General features: G+C 70.8%; 2 protein-coding genes across 3 annotated transcripts; one reads left to right on the top strand and one right to left on the bottom strand.

Annotated features, from left to right (window-relative positions):
- Window positions 1–2,143: 2,143 nt before the first annotated feature.
- Window positions 2,144–8,343, bottom strand: LOC106732470 (protein mono-ADP-ribosyltransferase TIPARP-like). 2 transcript variants are annotated; one of them, XM_075901651.1, is made up of 6 exons: window positions 6,247–8,343; window positions 4,897–5,252; window positions 4,604–4,775; window positions 3,154–3,341; window positions 2,808–3,068; window positions 2,144–2,629 (listed from the first exon to the last, which is right to left on the bottom strand). In XM_075901651.1, the coding sequence occupies exons 1-6, from the start codon at window positions 6,490–6,492 to the stop codon at window positions 2,191–2,193; spliced, it is 1,662 nt and encodes a 553-aa protein (XP_075757766.1). In that variant the 5' UTR covers window positions 6,493–8,343; the 3' UTR covers window positions 2,144–2,190. The 2 variants fall into 2 exon arrangements, with proteins under 2 accessions (XP_075757766.1, XP_075757767.1); XM_075901652.1 differs by lacking the exon at window positions 6,247–8,343 and adding an exon at window positions 5,850–6,190.
- COPZ1 (coat protein complex I subunit zeta 1) lies at window positions 8,342–19,186 on the top strand. The gene is made up of 9 exons (XM_075901653.1): window positions 8,342–8,483; window positions 12,996–13,064; window positions 13,553–13,634; window positions 14,877–14,968; window positions 15,391–15,446; window positions 16,666–16,743; window positions 17,173–17,224; window positions 18,313–18,351; window positions 19,038–19,186. The coding sequence occupies exons 1-9, from the start codon at window positions 8,364–8,366 to the stop codon at window positions 19,083–19,085; spliced, it is 636 nt and encodes a 211-aa protein (XP_075757768.1). The 5' UTR covers window positions 8,342–8,363; the 3' UTR covers window positions 19,086–19,186.
- The last annotated feature ends 3,132 nt before the right edge of the window (window positions 19,187–22,318 follow it).

Here is a 22,318-nt window from a genome sequence, read left to right on the forward strand (position 1 = left end):
CTGGGCCACCTCCTGTGTTTTGTGCCAGAGGGACAATTTATAACCCCCAGGCCCTGAACCTGGGTCGGGGGCTTTCCTCCGGCCTGCCCGGGGGATCCTGGGACTCGTAGTCTGAGGAGGGGGCTGGGGCGGCAGCAGCTTTGGGGAGTCGCTCAGCCCCCTAGGTGCAGGGGTGCTTGGCCGAGCCCTTGCTGGGCTGGGACTGGCTATGCCCCCGGGTAGTCAGGCCCTTGCACTCTGCGCAGTGAAACAGCTGCACCCCCCCCCCACCCCAGAGGTGGCTGCATTTAGGTCACTGAATGTGGGCTATGGGGGGGGGGGGTACAGGCCAGCCCTGGGGCATCCCCTCCCCCCACTCCTGCTGTTCCCCCAGCCCCAGGGCACTCCCTTCCCCCACTCCTGCTGTTCCCCCAGCCCCGGGGCACTCCCTTCCCCCACTCCTGCTGTTCCCCCAGCCCCGGGGCACTCCCTTCCCCCACTCCTGCTGTTCCCCCAGCCCCGGGGCATCCCCTCCCCCCCACTCCTGCTGTTCCCCCAGCCCCAGGGCACTCCCTTCCCCCACTCCTGCTGTTCCCCCAGCCCCGGGGCATCCCCTCCCCCCACTCCTGCTGTTCCCCCCGAGGTGCCAGGTTCACGTCCGGCTGCCAGACTGGATTGGGCCCTGCCTCATGGAGCAGCACCCTGGAGCGGCTCAGGTTGGAAGGGGGGTTTACAGGCAACGTGGCCCCCCCCTTCAAGTCCAGCTGCCCCACCCGCCACCTGGCCCTGCTGCTGAGAAGCCCAGGCGAGTTATGTAACCGGCCTGGTGGCAGGGGGGCGGCCTAACGCAACCTTTATCAGCGCCCTGCAGCGTATCCGCCCCGGCAGCGCCCACCCCGCTTCCTCTGCAACTGGCTGGGAGGCCGCAGGGCGGTAGCCCTGACACCCGGCGCTTCCCTGCCGCAGCCAGAGCCCCCACCCCGCCCGGCAGCTCCAGCCCCTGAGTGCTGCGGGCACCTCCCCCAGGGCAGGGCTGGGAATAGAACCCAGGAGCGCCCCCCCCATCCCGGCACTCTAACCACTAGGTACCACTTCCCCGCGGAAAGCCTGCCTGGCGGGGGCTTCTGCAAGCAAAGAGCACCCCCTGCTGGCATGAGGCAGCCAGGCGCCTGGGGGCACCCTCCTGCCACCTCGGCTCCGGGCTGATCCACGCCCGCCGGGAGGTGCCGGGTTTTCCCTGCCGCGGATGGAGGTTTGTGCCCCCGTGGCAAGCCCCAAGCCGTGGGTTTAGCTGTTCTCCCCCGCCCACAGGGGCGAAAACATGGCGGAGACTCAGGGGGATGGAAAGGGCTGTGGGGCAGGACTGAGGTGGACTGGCAGGGCTGGGAGCCCACAGCTGTGGGGCAGGGGCTGTGGGTCGGCGTGAGGGGCACCGACAGGGCTGAGAGCCCACAGCTGTGGGGCAGGGGCTGTGGGTCGGCGTGAGGGGCACCGACAGGGCTGAGAGCCCACAGCTGTGGGGCAGGGGCTGTGGGTCGGCATGAGGGGCACCAACAGGGCTGAGAGCCCACAGCTGTGGGGCAGGGGCTGTGGGTCGGCGTGAGGGGCACCAACAGGGCTGAGAGCCCACAGCTGTGGGGCAGGGGCTGTGGGTCGGCGTGAGGGGGACTGGTCGCCTTAGCTGATGCCAGTGTCCAAGGCACAACCCTGGGTGCAGAGCCGGAGGGCAAGTCTTTAAGGGTGTTTCCCACAAGGACCCCGCCTCCCATGGGACCCCCACTGCCAGGACCGTAGGGGAGGGGTGTGTGAGACCCACAATCCCGCCACAAGCAGCTCCCAGCAGTGCTGACCCCTCCGCTGCCCTGGGGGGCGGGCAGGGCTGTCATCTGACCCCATCCTCCCGCGCTCTGCAAGACTCATTCTCTGGGGCTCTTCCCCCTCCTCCCAGCAGGGTTGGGGCGTCTGGTTTGAAGCTCAGACGCGGGGCAGAGATCCGGGGAAGGGAGGGGGGCACAGCCAGCTCTTCTGGGCCGTGCCGGGGGCACCCGGCTTTTCCACGCGCCCCCCCCCGGCGCTGCACGGCTGCCAACCCCCCTAGACGAGGGCCAGCCCTGCCAGGCTGAGACGCGAGGCCGCGGTCTGGGCCGCGCTAGGAACACGGCAGGAGGGTGCTAAGGACACAGCCCTGTATTTCCGCCCGGCGCCCGCCCCTCACGCGCTCACGGCCACGGGCTCTGCCAGCGCCTTGTAGCGGACCAGGAAGTAGGGGTAGCACTGGCAGCTGTCGAAGATCACGAAGATCTGGGGCTTCCTCACGCAGTCCGTGCAGGAGTCCCAGAGGCGGCCGTTGCGGGCCGGGGGGGGGCGCCGGAGCGCCGGGGTGCCCCGCGCCGAGCGCCCCACCAGCACCTTGGCCAGGAACATGTAGCGCAGGCCGGCCTCGCCCGGCCTGGCGTAACCGTGGGAGTAGGAGGCGGCCGCGGCGAAGTAGCTGCCCTGCCCGTACGCCGTGCCGTTCTCCCCGGACACCCGGGGGTCAAAGTTCATCTCGCAGATGGGCCGCACTTTGTCGGGCACGGTGCCGTGGAAGAGGTGGATCTCCAAGCGGCGCCTCCGCCCACGCCGGCCGCGGGCCATGAACTGCTTCTGGCTAGGGAGACAGAGGGAGTGGGGGGGTCACCGACAGAGATCCGGGTGCCGCCCAGCTGACTAGGTGGTGCCCCTCCCCGTGCACACTGGTGCACGGAGCAAAACTTATTCCGCACACGGATCAGCCAGCAGCAAGGGCACCACGGGAAAGCCCACAACCCGTGCCCAGCCCTCCTTACCCACAGTACTTCTGCCACAGGTAGTCGTTCCGGACCCGGTAGACGGCCAGCACCAGCGCCTTGTCCTCGGCCAGCGTGGCGTGGAACTGCTGGCACGTGGTCTGATAGGCCTTCTCTGCCGGGGCCACCTCGGCCAGCGTGTACATGTTGCCCCTTGAGGCCTTGGGGACCCAGGACGCAGGGTAGGGGCCCCAGTAGCTGTCCTGGGGGTCCTCCCCGGGGATGGCGCTGGGGGCAGGGAGGGTGGCGCTGGAGCCTGTCCTGCCAAGAGAAGACACACGGGGCAAGGCTAGTGGGGGAGGGTGCTGGGGCCAGAGGCAGGGTGGGGCCCGGCCAGGGCACTCACCACAGGTGGGGGGCCAGCACCCAGGGCGGGCGGAAGAGCGGGCGGCGCTGGATGCGGCGGGTGAAGCCTGTCCGCAGGTTGCGCTGGGTCAGCATCTTCAGGTCCGCGTTGTACAGCCGGCCGCCCAGCTCAAAGGCGTGGTTCCACATGCCCTTCTCGAAGGCCGCCAGCAGCTCCCACCGCACCGGCTGGCACGGAGAGACGTGGTCACCCGCTGCCCCGTGGCCACGCTCCCCCACGCCGCTCCCCCGGCCACGTATCTGCTCCAGCCCGCTGGTCCCCCAGGCATTCCACTCCCCTGGCCACACTGACATCCGCTCCAGCCACACCACGCCCCCGGCCACGTATCCGCTCCAGCCACGCTGCTCCCCCGGCCACGTATCCGCTCCAGCCACGCTGCTCCCCCGGCCACGTATCCGCTCCAGCCCGCTGGTCCCCCAGGCATTCCACTCCCCTGGCCACACTGACATCCGCTCCAGCCACACCACGCCCCCGGCCACGTATCCGCTCCAGCCCGCTGGTCCCCCAGGCATTCCACTCCCCTGGCCACACTGACATCCGCTCCAGCCACACCACGCCCCCGGCCACGTATCCGCTCCAGCCCCCTGCTCCCCCGGCCACGTATCCGTTCCAGCCACGCTGCTCCCCCGGCCACGTATCCGCTCCAGCCACGCTGCTCCCCCGGCCACGTATTCGCTCCAGCCACGCTGCTCCCCCGGCCACGTATCTGCTCCAGCCCACTGCTCCCCCGGCCACGTATCTGCTCCAGCCCGCTGGTCCCCCAGGCATTCCACTCCCCTGGCCACGCTGACATCCGCTCCAGCCACACCACGCCCCCGGCCACGTATCCGCTCCAGCCCGCTGGTCCCCCGGCCACGCCACTCCCCCGGCCACGTATCTGCTCCAGCCCGCTGGTCCCCCGGCCACGCCACTCCCCCGGCCACGTATCCGCTCCAGCCCGCTGGTCCCCCGGCCACGTATCCGCTCCAGCCCACTGCTCCCCCGGCCACGTATCCGCTCCAGCCACGCTGCTCCCCCGGCCACGTATCCGCTCCAGCCCACTGCTCCCCCGGTCACGTATCCGCTCCAGCCACGCTGCTCCCCCGGCCACGTATCCGCTCCAGCCACGCTGCTCCCCCGGCCACGTATCCGCTCCAGCCCACTGCTCCCCCGGCCACGTATCCGCTCCAGCCCACTGCTCCCCCGGCCACGTATCCGCTCCAGCCCACTGCTCCCCCGGCCACGTATCCGCTCCAGCCACGCTGCTCCCCCGGCCACGTATCCGCTCCAGCCACGCTGCTCCCCGGGCCACACACCTGCTCCCTGCCTGCTGCTTTGTCCTGCTCCCCTCAGCCACACCCCCCCTCCAGCCACGCTGCTCTTCACACCAGACCACACAGGCCTTTCTTTTCTCCCCCGCCCCTCTCCTGGGATCCCCCCCTTCCCTCACCTCCTCGTACACGAGCCACTGGCCCCACTCCTCCCAGTACACCTGCCACTCCACGGGGAAGTAGGGGTTGCGGCTGGGGTCGCTGGTGTTGGAGAGGCGCCGGACGCGGTCGTAGAGCTGGTGGGGCGTCAGCTCCATGGAGTTGAGGTCGAGGGTCCAGGACGAGCCTGGCCTGGGGGGGAAGCAGGAGAGCTGTCACTGAGGGACACCCCCCCCCCCCACGCTGGCAGCGAGCATCTGGGCGACGCACCCACCTCTCCCGCCTGCCGGGCCACGTCCCCCCAGCCACCTACTTGTCCAGCAGCTGCACCTCGCGGTGGCTGGGGCTGCAGTAGAGCTTCTCCAGGAGCTGCTGGGCGGCGGGGCCCACGCTGAGCCACACCCCGTCCGCCTGGCGCCGCACCTGCCAGTGGAAGGGCTTGGGGGTGTGGTGGCGCAGGCAGCGGCCCCCCGCCGGGCACTGCCCCAGCAGGAAGTCATCGCAGATCAGGACGCCGTCTCGCTGGTGGACGTGGACCTCCTCCGGGCCGGCCAACTCCAGCACCTGCCCGCCCCGGCCCAGCCCCTGGGGCTCCGGCGCGAGCAGCAGGGGGTGCTGGGCCAAGCCGAGACGGCGGCGCTTGGGCTTCTCCGCCATCAGGGTCAGGCCCTAAGGGGGGGAGAATCAGGCCAGAGCTGGGGCCAGACTGGGTCTGGGGTTCAGCTTTCTGGGGGGCCACAGGCTGGCAGGGCGCTGGAAGGATCTGAAGGGGGATGCTACCCCCAAGGTCAGGGAACTGGTCCGGGGGGTGGGTCAGTGTTGGCCCCGACTCTGGAGCAGCTCACGCCTGATCATGGGAGGACTCCCCTAGGATTCCAGCACCGGGGGTAGGGGAATCACCCCCAATTTGCAGATGGGGAAATTGAGGCTCCGGGCCAAGGCAGGGGCTCGGCCAGCAGATCCGTGGTGGGGCTGGCAGAGGAACCCAGGTGTCCTGCGAGCCAGTCCCCTGGCCTGGCCTCCTGCCCCTCTTTCCCCCGTGCTCGGCTTATTATAGAGGGAAGCTGCCCCGATTCTCCAATCTGCAGTCCCCCCCAAAGCCGAGTCCCCCAGAGCCCCAGCGACTGGGACCACAGAGGTGAGGCCGGGGGCACAGAGCCAGCACTGCCCGGCTGCCAGGCTCCTGGGGCATTGACTCGGGGGGGGGCATGGGTCCCGGAGGCAGACAGACCGTCTCCTCCCCCACCCCTCCTCCCCATCACTCACCTCCTCTGCTGCCGGACAGGGCTCTTGCTTTTGCTTTTGCTTTGCTGAGTCACGGGTCCGCGGTGGAGAAGCCCAATCAGCCTGCCACCTGCGCAGGGCCCAGGGGCTGGGGTTTCCCCCGGCTCCCGGCCCTCCCCCCCCCCTCGCAGGGTTGCAGTGAGACCAGTCGGGGCCCGGCCCAACGCCCCACAACAGGGCAGGGCAGGCTGGGAATGGACGCCTTGCCCCCAGGAGCAGCCAGTGAGCCGGTGGTAAAGCAAGACAGAGAACCCCAGCTCCCCTCTAACTCCCTACACCCCAGCCCCTCCCCAGAGCCAGCAAGAGAAGCCAGGAGACCTGCCCCCCCCCCCCCACGTCCCGCCTCCCCATGGGCACCGCCAGGAAATACAAACACGACCTTGGCACAGCGTCTGCCTGGCCCAGCTCCACTTTCTCTTTCAGTTCCGCTCCCTGCACCACGCTGCCCGTGGCACACGGAGCCCAAGGGGGGGGCAGGACCAGCTGCACAGAGTGGCACCTCCTTGGGGGGATGTTGTGGGGAGTGGCCCTGCGGGGGGGGGGGTTGCTTTTGCTCTTCCCAGGGTGTAACCGGAGTGTGGCTTGGTCTCTCACTGCCCCCACCTGCTGCCGTCCAACCAGGCATAGGCCGGAGCCAGGCCTGAGACAGGATTCAGCGGATTTCCAGGAGGGGTGAGAGGTCTCTCAGTGCACAGGGCATCTCCAGTTCATCCCTGGCCTCTGCTCTATGCACCCCCCGCCCATGTCACTGCCGCCCCAGACCAAACCCAGTCAGCCAGCTGAGCCACGCCTCGGCTGCACCAGCTAGCCCAGAGCTGGAGCAGTCCCAGGATGGCGTCCCACCGCACGGCTGCAGCCAGGGAAGAATCCTAGGAGGGGAAGGGACCTTGAGACGTCAAGTCCAGTCCCCCGCCCTCACGGCAGGACCCAGCACCGTCTAGATCATCCCTGGCAGGCGTCTGTCCACTCTGCTCTTAGATATCTCCAGGGAGGGAGATTCCACGACCTCCCCAGGCAACTGATTCCAGCGTTTCACCCCCCGGACAGGTGGGAAGATTTTCCTCATGTCCGACCTCAACCTCCCTGGCTGCAGAGCCTTATTTGTTAAGGAACAAAATAAAGTGCCGGTGACCATAATAATAAAAGAAATCCGTCTCCGGCACAGCGAGAAGATCCGCCCGGCTGCAGAGTCTAGCTTCCCCTCTGGGCCTTATTGCTCCTTCTGTGCACGGCTGCTCCGCCCAGCCCCCTTTCAGAGGGGTTCACCCCTGTAGCCAGGGAGCCAGACTGGATTTCCTCTGAGTCCCGAGGGGCAGCCTGGCCTGTCATACGCTTTCTGCCCCTCTCTGCCGGGTGCTCCACACAGCTCGGCTTCCTCTAGCAGAGCCCACCTCTTGTTACCTCCTTCTTTCCGAACCTCTTTCCAACTGCCTCCTCCCCAGCTGAGCCCCCGTCCCTCGGCTTCAGGAGCTGCCCTCTCGCTAGGGGCGGGGTCCCTCTCCCCAGGCAGCGTTGTCTGCTGCTGCATCACAGCTGCAGGGCCCAGCACTCCCCCTCTTGCTCCAAAGTGCAGCAGAAGCTGGAGCTGGGGCAAGTGTAACCCCCGGGAGGGGGGGGGGGATTTCACACTTTTCCCCTCGTGACCCAGTTTGGAAAAAATTGCGGATGCGCGTGACCCAACGTAGTGTGGCTGGGGCCGAGGTGGGGAGCTTTGTGGGGCAGGAGGGGACTCCACTCCCACGGGCCGGGAACCCGCTGCCGGCTGCGTCTGGGGCGCAGCCCGGTGTGAGGGGCCAGGCGGAGCAGGACGCTGCCTCAGCCCCCGGTGCACTGCAGACAGGCAGCAGGTTCCCGGCCGGCGGGAGTGCGGGGCGAGTGCTCGGGGCAGGGAGCCCCGTGTGCTCCCCCCACCCCAGGAGCCAGGCCAGGCCGGGGGCTGCCTTAGCCCCCCGCTCTCCGGACCCCTGCAGCCCGGGCGACGCTCCTCAGCCCAAGGCCCTGGGCCCTGCTGGGGGGTGTCGGGGCGCGGGTCAGGGGCCCCCCCCCATGCCTGGGCCATGTGCCCCCGTGGGGCTAGCGGGGAAACTGAGGCACGGGGTGGGGGGGGTGACATATGGAGGTCACATGGGTGCACACCCCCAGGGGGAGCCATTGGCCTGCGGGGGGGAGGGGAATGACTGGCCCCGCCCACCAGCATGACTCCTCCCCCTGCCCTCAGGGTCATGACCCCCATGAAGGCGGGTCGGGGCTGCTTCCGGTCATGTGACGTGCCGGCGAGGGGCCTGACGTCACCGCTTCGCTGGTCGCCGTGGGAACTAGCCCGCCCTCCCGGCGCTGCGGCGGGGGCGGAGCGAGTGACCGACAGGGGCGCCTTCCAATCGCCGAACACGCTCTCCGAGGGCGGTGGGGCGGGGCCCAGCGGGCCCCGCCCACTTATTGGAAGCCACTTTCTGGTTGGCTGGCCGGGATAGGGTCGCCAGCCAATGAGCAGTTAGAATGCGGAAGGGGGCGGGGCCCCGAGCTGCGATTGGCGGGCGAGTAACCAATGGCGCGCGGCCCCTGTCGCTCCGGCTCCACGTAGGCATCGCGGAGGGCAAGATGGAGGCGCTGATCCTGGTAGGAGCGGGCCGGGGGAGCGGGCGCCGCCGGGGGGGGCTGAAGGGGGAGGGGCACAGCCCCGGGGGGGGAGATTGGGGAGGGGTCGCTGCTGATGGGGGAGGGGCACAGCCCCGAGGGGGGGAGATGGGGGGAGGGGCACAGCCCTGGGGGGGGGAGATGGGGGGAGGGGTCGCTGCTGAAGGGGGAGGGGCACAGCCCCGGGGGGGGGGGAGATGGGGGGAGGGGTCGCTGCTGATGGGGGAGGGGCACAGCCCCGGGGGGGAGAGATGGGGGGAGGGGTCGCTGCTGATGGGGGAGGGGCACAGCCCCGGGGGGGGGGAGATGGGGGGAGGGGTCGCTGCTGATGGGGGAGGGGCACAGCCCCGGGGGGGGGGAGATGGGGGGAGGGGTCGCTGCTGATGGGGGAGGGGCACAGCCCCGGGGGGGGGGGAGATGGGGGGAGGGGTCGCTGCTGATGGGGGAGGGGCACAGCCCCGGGGGGGGGGGAGATGGAGGGAGGGGCAGGGCTGATGGGGGAGGGGCAGCTCTGTTAAACCCTTCAGGGCAGCTCTGGTCTGGGGAGGGATCCGTGGGGCTGGAGCCAGGGTTGGGGGATGAATCTAGGGGAGTGAAAACCTCTGTGGGCTTTGTGTGTCTGGGCCAGCAGCTGTTCGAGGGCCGGGAAGGTGAACCTGCCATGTCTTGGCGCAGAAACATCCCCGGCCTCAAGCTTTTATTACCTTGTACCCCAGAGCCCAGCCGTCCGGAGGGTTGTTCTGAAGGGTGAAGTCGTTCTGTGGGTACGATTCCTTCCCAGCCAAGTAGCCGGCTGGGTGATCCGGGAAGCCCTGCTACTTGCTTGCCCGTATTTTTTGTTGGCGAGTCAGGGCTCCTGGCTTCTGTTCCCAGCTCTGCCACTGGCCAGCTGCTGGACGTGACGTCCCTGCCTCAGTTTCCGCTGCTGTCGCCATCTTTCTTTGTAAAGCGGTCGGAGGCCTACTGAGGCTGCCGACACCTGGTCTAAAGTGCCCTTCTGTCTTGCTGCCCGCAGCTCCCTGCCTCTCTCCTTTGTCTGCAGACAGATTCCCTAGTCGCCTTTGCTGCTAATAATACTAAAGTCCGAGCCACAGTGCTTGGCTGCGTGCATCTCTCCTCTGGCCCCGTGCCCTAGTTCGGGTCCTGGCAGCGAGAACCGGCTGTGGCACAGCTACTGTTTGCGTGCTGGACGGCCGAGCGCCCGCTTGCATTGGCTGAAGTCTCATTTATTGACACGTTTGAATGACACCGTCAGCCCCGTGTGTGCCCCAACGCGGGGCGTCTTGTTGGCTTGACACGGCCCTCGGCCCAAACCAAAAGCCTCCAGAGAGACCAGGCCGCAGCGTCCCGCCCGCCGGGCCCTCTGCCCCAGAAGCGCGTGTTACAGCTTTAAAACGTGGGTTGCTTCGCTGTGCTCCGCAGTGCAGCCTGGCTCCGGAGCCGTGTAAAATCCTCTGGCTTTCTCTGCCGGGCTTGCGTCTCCTTTCCGCGCAGAGGGGCTGGGAGGGGGAGAGGCAGCGCTTTTCCCTCTAGCTTGCCAGGCTACTGAGAGTTACAAGCCAGGTGCCAAAGAAGCTTGTGGCTTTTCAAGCTGCTTCCTTTGGATTGTGTAGCCCTGCCCTCCGGGTCGGTCCCCTTCGCCGCCTCTAGAGAGGCTGGGTCCAGTTGAGGGTGAGCCGTCTGGGGGGCAGGGCTTGGAGGGGAACCTAGATCTGCAGGGCTGCCCATCCAGCTGAGCCCCGCCTTGGAGGGGAATCTCCGGACCGGGACGGGATGCAGTTACGGGCCGGCGTGGGCTTGAATAAAGCAAAGTGCGTCTGCAAATCCCATCCGGCCACGTTGATTCTGTGCGCTGGTTAGTGGAGGAAGGGCAGTTTAACCCCTCACGCGCTGGGGGGGATTAAGCGAATTCGGAGTAAGGCCCCCTTAGCCCGGAGCGAGAGCGTCCACACGCTGCGTTAATGGGATTGACTCCCCATGGTGACAAGCCCAGAAGAGTCACTGGTCACTTGCGGTGCTGTCCGGGGGGGCAGCGGGTGCCTGGTGCCTCTGAGCATTGGGCCTCAGGTTGTGCGCCCCCCAGTCAGACCCTTAGGGTGCCCCACAAAAGGAGGACCCTCCCCCCATGGCTTGGTTGCTCCTGGCAGGTTCAGCCCGTGGTTTGGATTCGGGGCTGGGGCTGAGCCCGGCTTTCTGACGGGGCCCTTCCTGAGGGCAGGGGCCGCAGGATCTGGCCCATTCCCTGCCGCCTCGGCCGTGCTTGGCTCCGGGGGGAGCCCCCTCCCGAGAAGCCAGGCTCCTGTCCTCTCCCCCTGCCCCTGGAGACACAAGGAGGAGCCACTCTGGGGAGGGGCCCTTGGGGTCGCAGAGACGGGGCCCTGCCATGCTGTGCCCCAGGGAAGCCAGTCGGGGGCCCGATCCTGGACTGTGCTGGGCACTGGCGGCCTCGATGGAGGGCAGAGGGCATCCCGGGCGATTGGCTGCATGTGGGGCAGGCCCTGGCAGCCTCCCCCAGGGGCCGGTTCTCCTTGGCAGAGTCTCAGCTGCAGGGGAGGTTACCGGGCCCCGCTGGGAAGTGCCTTGCCCGCCCCTGACCCACAGGCGGGTGGGTTCCTGCCCCGTGGCCTGGCCGGGGGCCTGGGGGGCCCGTGCCCCGATGCGGAGCCGCAGCGTTTGAGGTGAAGTTCTGTGTTACACTCCGGCCGTGGCTACGAGGGGTCAGTGCATCACAGAACTTTGTCTCGAGAGCTTCTTAGCGTCTGTCTCCTGGGCCCCCCACCCCCTCGCGTGCTCTGCAGCCCTCGCCGGGGGGGTCCTGGCCCACGGGGGCTCTGCCGCAGGCTGGCTGGGGCTTAGACAGCCTGATACGGCCACTGCAGCCCCCCGCAGCCCCTTCACCGTGACAGCTGGGGAGGCCCGGCCTGGCCCCAGGCGACCGCTGTCTCCTGCTCTGGGGGGCTGGAAGCGCAGATGCTGCCAGGCCCCAGGCCCTTAGCCCTGCCCCAGCGGGTTGGGCGACTTCGGGGTGCCAGCCTGAGCCCTGCCAAGGCTGCTCCCCTGCCTGGGGCCCAGGAGCTGATCCCCTGCCCCCGCCCCGCCCGTGTAAATTCGACCTTGTGGCTGCCTGGCTTGGAGGGGCCTGCAGGCCTGGGCCTCTTCTCGTCTGATCCCCCAGGCTGTGCCGGGCTGGCGCGCTGCCCCCCCCCCCGGCTGTCGTCAGGGCCCAGCAGGCCGGGGCTGCCGTCACGGGGCCAGCCTGGGTGGGCAGGGACTTGCCGTGAGCCGGACCGGGGTGGGGAGGAGCCGCTGTGGGGCGCCAGGAGCCTGGGGGCTGAGCCGGTGCCCTCTGGGCTGGGAGCTGCCCTCGTGGCCGGGGCAGCTCCCCCAGGCCCTATGCTCAGGGATCCCTGTGGGGACAGGCGCTCTCCAAACCCCTTGTCCCGGCCCTGAGGAGTCCAGAGCCCCTAGTGCTCCCCCCGGGCCCTGGCCCCACCCTGGGGCACGGAGCCGCCATTACCCCAGCTCTCTACTGCCTCCTTCGTGGCCTCTGCGCCTGGCCCGGAGGGACCGTGGCCCCCAGCCCTCCCTGCTCAGAGGAGCCGACTCTCCCCGGCACACATAGCGCCTGCGCCTCCTCTGACTGCACGGCACGGCCAGGACTTGACCCCCTGAGTCCTGGCTCCCAGCCCCCTGCTCCAACCACTAGACTCCACAGCCTCATCTTGGCAGCTGTCAGGCTGCGGCTGGCCGGGGTGGGCAGTGCAGGAAGCTGGCTCGCCCGATAGCAGCCGGTTATTTATACCCACCGACGCGCCAGCTTGTCGGTAGCTGGGCCCAGCTGGCTGAGGCAGGGGGCTGCAGGGGGGTCGGAGCAGGGAGCTGCCCGGTGCTAGGGCCTGCAGGCCTGGCTGGCATTGGGGGTCGGGCACTGGCCCTGTCTGGGGAGGTGTGTGTGTGGGGGGGGGGGGCAGACAGTGGCGGGGGCAGGTTACAGAAGCACCCCGGTGCAGCTGGGGCTGCCTTGCTCTGCAAGCCCCTGGGTAGGGTGAGAGGTGCCAGGGAGGCAGGGTCTGTGTGGGCCAGGCGAGGGGGGTTCGTCCCCCGCGGGGAGGGGTAAGCCCGGCCCTGTGTGGAGACCCCCCCCGGGGACTGCGTCCACATCTGGGGTGCCGGCTGAGGACAGCCGACGGGGGGGAGAGGGGGTTTCGAGCCCTGCTGCCCTGGGCTGGGGTCGGTGCTGTGCCGAGATCCCTGCCCTGGGGCGGCCCCCCCGCCCCCCACAGGAGTGGGGCTCCCGGCTTGTGCACGCCGTGGGCCATTTCTGCCTTGGGCCTAGCCCTGAGGCCGCAGCGCCTGCCCCCTGTGGCCGTGGGCTCCTGGCGCTGAGGGGCCTGGCCCGGCGGCCCCGTCCGGCTGCGCTCTCGCCGGGCAGGGAGGGGGGCGGGAGCGGCAGGGCTGGGTGGGGCCGGGCAGTGACTGGGCCTGTCTCTGCAGGAGCCGTCGCTGTACACGGTGAAAGCCGTCCTCATCCTCGACAACGATGGCGACCGCCTCTTCGCCAAGGTGGGTGCCGGCCGGCCACGGGGTGCGTGGGAGGGCGGGGTGGGGGCAGGGCCCTGGGGACAGTGGGGAGGGGCTGGGCTCTGGGCCCCGGGGACACTGGGGGGGGCAGTGGCCGGGCTCTGGGCCACGGGGATGCTCGGGGGGGGCAGAGGCCGTGCCCTGGGGATGCCGGGGAGGGGGGGGCAGGGGCATGGCCCTGGGGACAGTGGGGAGGGGCAGGGCTCTGGGCCCCAGGGACGCCCCCGACTGTACCCCGAGCAGGGACCTGGGATTCTCGGGAATGGGGGGCGTGAGAGGAGCGGTTCTGGAACCAGACTCAGGGCCCAGCAAACTCCCCTCAGTCCTGACCCGCAGCCCCCGGCAGCTCTGCCCGTTCCCCTCCGTCCGGTGCCCACCCCCAGCGCTGGGAGTCGACGGGGGGCCAGGCTGGCGCTGGCCGGGCGCGGGGGCTGAGCCAGGGCAGCGTGATGCCGCGCCTCTCCCCACAGTACTACGACGACACGTACCCCACCCCCAAGGAGCAGAAAGCCTTCGAGAAGAACATCTTCAACAAGACCCACCGGACGGACAGTACGGGCCGGCCGGGCGGGGGGAGGCTCGTGGGGTCCTGGGGGAGACGGGGGGCTGCCTGATTCATGGACGCTGCAGTGGGGGGGACGGTTCCTCGGTCCCAGGGGCTCACGGGGGGGGGGGAGGGGACACTGCTCTGTGTCCCAGGGGCTCCACGTGGAGGTCAGACACTGTGCGCTGGGTCCCAGGGGTGCCAAGGGGGGGCCAGTTCAGACACCGTGCGCTGGGTCCCAGGGGTGCCAAGGGGGGGTCGGTTCAGACACCGTGCGCTGGGTCCCGGGGGGGCCGGTTCAGACACCGTGCTCTGGGTCCCGGGGGGGCCGGTTCAGACACCGTGCGCTGGGTCCCGGGGGGGCCGGTTCAGACACCGTGCGCTGGGTCCCGGGGGGGGGGCCGGTTCGGACGCCGTGCGCTGGGTCCCGGGGGGGGGGCCGGTTCAGACACCGTGCGCTGGGTCCCGGGGGGGGGCCGGTTCAGACACCGTGCGCTGGGTCCCGGGGGGGGGGCCGGTTCGGACGCCGTGCGCTGGGTCCCGGGGGGGCCGGTTCAGACACCGTGCGCTGGGTCCCGGGGGGGGGGGCCGGTTCGGACGCCGTGCGCTGGGTCCCGGGGGGGCCGGTTCAGACCCCGTGCGCTGGGTCCCGGGGGGGGGGCCGGTTCGGACGCCGTGCGCTGGGTCCCGGGGGGGGGGCCGGTTCGGACGCCGTGCGCTGGGTCCCGGGGGGGGGGGCCGGTTCGGACGCCGTGCGCTGGGTCCCGGGGGGGGGCCGGTTCAGACACCGTGTGCCGGGTCCCGGGGGGGCCGGTTCGGACACCGTGCGCCGGGTCCCGGGGGGGCCGGTTCGGACACCGTGCGCCGGGTCCCGGGGGGGCCGGTTCGGACACCGTGCGCCGGGTCCCGGGGGGCCGGTTCGGACACCGTGCGCCGGGTCCCGGGGGGCCGGTTCGGACACCGTGCGCCGGGTCCCGGGGGGCCGGTTCGGACACCGTGCGCCGGGTCCCGGGGGGGGCCGGTTCGGACACCGTGCGCTGGGTCCCGGGGGGGGGCCGGTTCGGACACCGTGCGCTGGGTCCCGGGGGGCCCCGGGCCCCTCTCTGAGGGCAGACCTGTGACCGGGGCCCGTGGGCTGGGCTGGCCGCTGTGGGCGTGTGGGATCGCAGTAGCACGGGGGGCGGGGCGGGGGCGGGACTCGATGGGGCGCTTGCTCGGGGCCCTGCCCTCACGCCCGGCCTGTCCCCCAGGCGAGATCGCCCTGCTGGAGGGGCTGACCGTGGTCTACAAGAGCAGCATCGACCTCTACTTCTACGTCATCGGCAGCTCCTACGAGAACGAGGTGCCCGGCCAGGCCCGCCGGGGGGGGGGGGGGCAGAGGCTCTGTGCCTACAGGGAGCCGGGTGCTGGCTCCCACGCGGTTTCCCAGGGGCGCTGCTTGACCCTGGGCCTCCAGGCGTGGGGGGCTGCCTGCACGGGGCCCCCTTTCACGTGGGGAGCTTACCCTGAGCTCCGCCCCCCAGCAGCCCCTCCTGTGCCCCACCCCCGTTGTACCCAGTGGGCATTGGGCCCCTTTGCACATCAAGGCCACCTCAGCCCCTGTCTGAGCAGTGATGATGCCCTGCCGGGCCCCCGCCTGCCCATCTCCAGCCGGTGCCCACCAGGGCCCCCCCCCCCCCCCCCCGGGGCCCGGCTTGGCGGCTGGCCGGGGGCTTGGCCTGCGGGGGGCGCCGCCCTCCCTGACCTGCGTCTCTCCGCTTGCAGCTGATGCTCATGGCCGTGCTGAACTGCCTCTTCGACTCGCTCAGCCAGATGCTGAGGTAAGGCCGGGGGCGGGGGGTGCCCAGAGGGGGTGGGGGGGGCTGGCCAGCCTGGAGCTGTCCAGGGCTCTGGGGCAGGGAGCCAGGGGCTCAGCGTGCTGCTGGAAGCCGCCCCAGTGGGCGGGGCACTGGCATGGGGCTGCTGATTCGGCAGGGCAGGTGCCCAGATGCCATGGGGATGGGCTGCAAGGTAAGAGCTGAGCCAGGACGAGGTGACTCCCAAAGGCCTGCCGTTGGGGGTCAGCTCCCGGCCCCGAGTCTCCAGACCCCTCGGGCCTGGCTGGATGTGTCTGGGCACCGGGCTGTGGGCGAGGTCCCGACAGGCCCAGGAGAAACGGCCGGTCCCACCAGAGCAGCCGCCGAAGCTCTTGGGCACGATCCTGCCAGCGCCCCTCCCCTCCTCTCCCCCCGACGGCTCCTCGCCCGCCCCTCGACGCCAGCAAGGGGGATCTTTCTGGGGCAGGGGAGCTGTGCAGGGCCCGGCGAGCTGCCAGCCCAGCAGGGGGATGAGCCGGGGGGGCCCCGGTCCCTGGCGGGATCGGCAGCCCCACTGAGAATGGGACGGACGAGACCAGAGTTCCTGCCGTGTTCCCCAGCTGACAGGTGTGGGGAGATGGGGGGGGGGCTAGAGAGGGGACCCGGAGGGGGGCTGGAGATGGGGGTGGGGGAGCTGGAGACGGGACCCGGGAGAGGAGGGCTGGAGACGGGGGGGGCTGGAGAGGGGACCCGGAGGGGGGCTGGAGATGGGGGTGGGGGAGCTGGAGAGGGGACCCGGGAGAGGAGGGCTGGAGACGGGGGGGCTGGAGAGGGGACCCGGGGGAGGGGGGCTGGAGATGGGGGGGCTGGAGAGCTGACTGGCAGCATTGTACAAACAGCGCCCACCCGGCGGGTCAGCACTTGAGGGCTCGCGCCAGGCGGCCTGACCTCACGGGCCCAGCGCCCGCTCTCCCGCCTCGGCGCAAAGGCCAGGGAGGGGCCTACCGGGCCAGTCCTCGTCCCTGCTGTCCCGGAGGCTCAGGAGCCACGTGCCCGGCCCAGGGGACGCTGTTGGCTCCTCTCCCGGCCCGGCTGAGAGCATCACCCGGCGGGTTCCTGGTCCGTGTCGCTGGGCGGCCCCCCCCACGGAGCCAGGCAGCCCCCCCCACGGAGCCAGGCAGCCCCCCCCCACGGAGCAGGGGGGAGCTGGCCCTCGGCCTGACCGGGCAGGTCTGTCTCGCAGGAAGAACGTGGAGAAACGCGCCCTGCTGGACAACATGGAGGGACTCTTCCTGGCTGTGGATGAGATCGTGGATGGGGGGTGAGCACCTGTATCCCCCCCCAATGCCCGTAGGACGTGAGGGTCCTGCTCCCGCCAGGGGACCCCGGGCTGCACCGTCCTCCCTGCCCCCAGGCTGTCTGGGGCCCATCTTGCCAGCCCCTGAGAGCCCCGGGCAAATTGTCCGGTCCACATTCCCAAGGGCCTGGCTGCCCAGACACCCAGCCCCTCTGCAAGCCCCGTCCCAGCCCCACTGCTCAGTGCCCCCGGCTCCCTGGGAGCCCCGCTTTGTGCCAGATGGGCAGTTGGGGGCTGCTCCGAGTTGCACTGGGACCTGGGGGGTGAGAAACCCCCCAGCTTCCCCAGGCGGGGCCATTGGTGCGGCACCGGGCGGGATCTGCCCCCATGGGCCCCGCGGGCAGGGGCTTCTGTCTGGGCACAGGCTTACCGGGCTGCGTGCTCCTCCCTCAGCGTCATCCTGGAGAGCGACCCCCAGCAGGTGGTGCACCGAGTGGCCGTGCGGGTAAGTGAGTGGCACCCGGCTCCCCCCGGCGGACAGCCCCGCCCCTTCCGAGCGCGCGCCCCCCCCCCCCGTGGACAGCCCCGCCCCCTCCGAGCGCGCCCCCCCCCGGCGGACAGCCCCGCCCCCGCCGAGCACGCGCCCCCCCGGCGGACAGCCCCGCCCCTTCCGAGCGCGCGCCCCCCCGTGGACAGCCCCGCCCCCTCCGAGCGCGCCCCCCCGGCGGACAGCCCCGCCCCCGCCGAGCGCGCGCCCCCCCCCCCCGTGGACAGCCCCGCCCCCTCCGAGCGCGCCCCCCCCGGCGGACAGCCCCGCCCCCGCCGAGCGCGCGCCCCCCCCCCCGTGGACAGCCCCGCCCCCTCCGAGCGCGCGCCCCCCCGTGGACAGCCCTGCCCCCTCCGAGCCCCCCCCCCCGTGGACAGACCCACCCCCTCCGAGCTCGCCCCCCCTGTGGACAGCCCCGCCCCCTCCGAGCGCCCACCACCTCCCCCTGCAGACAGCCCCCCCCGAGCGCCCTCCCCCCATGGGCGGACAGCCCCACTTTTGTCCCTGTTTGATACCCCGCAGCCCGTCGCCATGCCAGCTGCCCATTCTGCCCCGGATGGGCACCCCGAGAACGCCGTGGGGGCCCTGCTCCCCGGAATGGCCTGGCCCTGGGAGGGGCAGCGGGAGCCCTCAGGGCACAGTGTCCCCCCTGCTGTGCCCCTGCCCGTCTCCTGGGCAGCCCCCCAGAGCCAGCTCCTGCCTTCCAGCCCCCAGGGCGGGCGTGGCTGCTAAGCAGGCTGGGCCGGAGGAGGGAGGGGGCCTGTGCCTCCTAGGGCCCTGGCATGGGGTGAGGGCAGTGGCCCCCCACTTTGTGCTGGCGGAGCCGCGGCAGCCGGCAGGGAGCCACTGAAAGGGGCCGGGGGGTTACGATGGGGCGGGGCCCGTGAGCCATTGAAGGTGCCCACCCTGCTGCGTAGGGGGAGGTTGCAGGGCAGCTCTCGGAGGCCTTTGGGGGACAGGGCAGCCCCCTCCCAGCGCTGGGGGCGTGAGCGCGGTGCCCCCGTGCCGGGAGCCGGAGGGGCTGCCCCATGGCGTGTCTGTTGCAGGGCGAAGACGTCCCCCTGACGGAGCAGACAGTCTCTCAGGTACGTCCCTCCAGCTCGCAGGCCTGTGTCTGTCCCATCCCCTGCTCGTGTTGGGGAGCCAGGCCCTGCCCGGCCCGCTGGGATCTGCCCCCCTGGTTTCCCTACAGACCCCAGCGCCCCCTAGTGGGCTCTGTGGACTATGCGGGATTCCCTCCTGACCCCTTCCCAGAGCCGGTGGGGGCTGCCCCGCATGCTCCTGCCTGGGGCTGCTCTTCCCTTCTGATGGGCCAGCCGCTCGCCGGCCGAAGCCCTCGACTGCAGCGTGCCCAGCTGGGCAGAGCGCCCTGCCTGTGCCCGGGCAGGGGCCGAGTCCCGCTCAGGCAGGGCTGAGCCACACGACGGATCCTGATCCCCGATCCAGCGCCCTCTGCCCCACTGTGAGGCAGGGCCTGTCCTGGTTAATTGAGACTCCTGGGGTCCCAGGAGTGTGGGCAGGGGCACTCCCTGTCCACCCGGGGCCGGCGGCTGTGGGCCAGGTTGGCAGCGGAGGGCATCCCTTGGTCTGTCTGTTCTCCCACCGGTCTCCTGCTGGATCCAGCCTGGCAAACCTTTGTCCTTTCTCCATAGGTGTGGGGGATGGGGCCAGGCCGGCAGGACGCTAGAGGGGAGGGGAGGGGAGGGGAGGGGAGAAGAGGATCTGCCCCCCAACTCCTCCTGCTGAGCTGCCCCCCTTCTGTGCTTTCCAGGTGCTGCAGTCGGCCAAAGAACAGATCAAGTGGTCTCTGCTGCGGTAGGGCCCGGATCCCACCGCTGACACCATCTCTACTGTGTCCCTCACCCCCGTCCTGTCTGACGCACTGCCTGGCGCTCTAACACGCTGGAGGATTTTGCTGGCTCTGGTGTCTGGCTCTTTTCTGCTCCCCTGCCCCATAGCAATGGGGAACCTCACCCAGGCTCAGAGGTGGCTGCTGCCCAGCCCAGCCATTGGTCGTGCCCCTGGCCCCACGGGGGTTCCCCACAGATTCCTTGCTGCGCATAGGATGGCACCCTGGGCCGTGCCTCACTGCTGCCCTGGGTGGGGCTCTGTTTCCTGGCCTAGCAGCCTCTTTGGGGGGGGGGGGGGGGGGGAGCTTCTCCACATCACCCCGCCTCCTCCTGTCCAGGGCAGTGCCCCCCCTGGGGGTGGGACGCTGGGCACTCCCTGCCACCGCATTGGCGGTTGTAGCCAGTGACGATCCAGGGGGTGGCCTGTCTCTCCCCGGGTTTGTGTCCTCCCGGGGCGGCCGCCTGGGTGCCGCCAGCGTGGGGAGGGCTCCTGGCCAGGGCCTTTGCTGCTCGCTGCGTTTCCCGGGGACCTGGCTGGCAGCCCCCCTGCCCTGGAATGACGGGCCAGTGACCCTGGCGCTCCTGGCCCCCCGCTGCCACGGGCAAAGCCACTTACGGCCAGACCCTGCGGGCCAGCGCCTGGCTGGGCCATTGTGCTTGTGGGGGGCTGGGGCGGGTCCCCCTTTGTGCTCAGTGCCGGGGAGCGGGTTCCCCATTGTGCTTGGGGGGGGGGGTCTCCCCTTTGTGCTCAGTGCCGGGGAACGGGTTCCCCATTGTGCTTGTGGGGGGCTGGGGCGGGTTCCCCTTTGTGCTCAGTGCCGGGGAGCGGGTTCCCCATTGCGCTCGGGGGGGGGGGGGCTCCCCATTGTGCTCAGCGGGGGGGGCTCCCCATTGTGCTCAGTGCCGGGGGACGGGTTCCCCATTGCGCTTGGCGGGGGGGGGTCTCCCCATTGTGCTTGTGGGGGGCTGGGGCGGGTTCCCCTTTGTGCTCAGTGCCGGGGAGCGGGTTCCCCATTGTGCTCGGCGGGGGGGCTCCCCATTGTGCTCAGTGCCGGGGGACGGGTTCCCCATCATGACCGGGGGGCAGAGCCTTCTGTGGTACCTTGGGCTCTGTTGGGGGAGGCCCGAAGCCTCCCTCTGCAGCCGGATCCTCTCCCCTCCTAGCAGATCCGTGGGTGCCCGGCCGGCCCCCCAGCAGCGAGGGGAGTCCCGCGGCCGCTCTGCCTGCAATCGCAGCTGGCAGCTCCGGCCGGGCCCTGCCAGCTCGGGACACTCTCCGGCTTCGGGCTGGCTGGTCCTGGGCTGTGCTGGGCTCAGGACTGGTCCCAGGGCTGTACCCCGCGGTGGGCACTGCCCCCGGCTCTGCCCTTCTGTGGCTGCTGCGGGTGCCTGGAGCCCGTCTCCAGCCGTGGCTGATTTGCAGCGTTGAGCTGCTTGTACATCTGCCCTGACGCTCCCCCGGGCCCGGGCGTGGGGGCCTGGCAGGCACTGGGCATGGCCACGGGGAGCCCCAGCCTGTAGCTCGGGTTGGGCCCGGCCCTCCAGGAAACCCTGCTCCAAGGGGGGAGGCTGGAGGAGGGACCGTGCTCCCTGGAGGGATGGGGTCCTGGGGGGTTTCTTGCAGGGAAGGTCTGGCTGGCAAGGGGCCTGGGCACTGGAAATGCTCCCCTGTAAAACGCCCCCCCGGGAGCAGGGGCCCAGATGGCGTGGGCTGTTCTGGGGGTCCAGGGAGACCCCGTCTTGTGCCTTTTCCATCCCCCGAGCAGGGGCCTAGCCCTGAGCGCACGCCCCCTGCCCTGAGGGCTGTGCCTGCAGGCGAGGCATCTCCTGATACCCACCCCAGCTTGTCTGGACCTGCCCCTCCGTCTGTGCCCCCCGCTGCTCTCCGCATGCAGCCGGCGGCTCTGGGGGCCACCGGGCTCAGGGCCGGTGGGTGAAGGGCGCCTTTCTGGTGCCAGCTCCCCCAGTGCGCCTGCTGCTGGCCAGTGAGCGGGGCTGGGGAAAGGGCCCAGAGCCCCGTGATGCCCCCTGGGGCAGGGGCTTGGTGCCTTGGGCCCCCGGACCCAGGAGGGCAGCCCCGCCGCTGGGTCCAGTCCCTTGTCCCCACTCCCTTGGCTCGCTTCCTCCTGCCCCCCTTTCCGCTGCCCGGTCCCAGCTCTGCCAGTGCAGGAGGGACGAGGGGGCACTGGGGGCCACATCTCCCCTTGCCACCCACTCCCCCAGCCTGGAGCACTGCCGGGGGGGGGGGGGAGACGGGGCCTTTAGGGACCGCACAGCCTGAGCCTGGCTCCTGGGCAGAGGCTGGTGCCGGCAGGGGGCAATGGGGCCAGGCCATGGGGCAGGAGGTGCCCTGGCACCCTGTGGCACAGACTCAGCCCTGCGCCCAGAGCTGCCCGTGCGTGAGGTCCGTGCTCCCAAGGATGGGGGTGGCACTGGGGGGTGCAGAGGGGTCCCTGCCCCATGGAGGGTCTGCCACGCCCCAGGGCGCTTCATGGGCCAGGGGAACAATGGGTGGGCCCTGTGCAGGGCCACTGCAGGCCTGGCTCGGGAGGGGGCCCGGCGGGACCCTCCCATCTCCCCACTGAGCCCTGCCAGGTGGGGCAGGCAGTCCAGGGCTGCTTGGGGGGAGTGCAGGGTGCCCGGCCCCAGGGAACTGTGGACCCCCAGGGGCTGGAGAGAGCGGCAAAGTCTGGGCCAGTGTTCGGGGGAGTGGGCCAGGGGCTGGTTTTGGGGGGGGGGGGCTCAGCAGGGGGCGCTCTCCCCGGCCGGCCGTGCTGACCCCGGTGCGGCACTAGGGGACGCTGTCCTCTGACAGGCCGTGCTGACCCCGGTGCGGCACTAGGAGGCGCTGTCCCCAGCAGGCCGTGCTGACCCCGGTGCGGCACTAGGGGGCGCTCTCCCCTGGCAGGTCGTACGGACCCCGGTGCGGCACTAGGGGGCGCTCTCCCCGGCAGGTCGTGCTGACCCCGGTGCGGCGCTAGGGGGCGCTCTCCCCGGCTGGCCGTGCTGACCCCGGTGCGGCGCTAGGGGGCGCTCTCCCCTGGCAGGTCGTGCTGACCCCGGTGCGGCGCTAGGGGGCGCTCTCCCCTGGCAGGTCGTGCTGACCCCGGTGCGGCGCTAGGGGGCGCTCTCCCCTGGCAGGTCGTGCTGACCCCGGTGCGGCGCTAGGGGGCGCTCTCCCCCGACAGGCAGGCACTGCCCT

Source organism: Pelodiscus sinensis, chromosome 19 (genome assembly GCF_049634645.1).
Source record: "Pelodiscus sinensis isolate JC-2024 chromosome 19, ASM4963464v1, whole genome shotgun sequence".
NCBI lineage: Eukaryota > Metazoa > Chordata > Testudines > Trionychidae > Pelodiscus > Pelodiscus sinensis.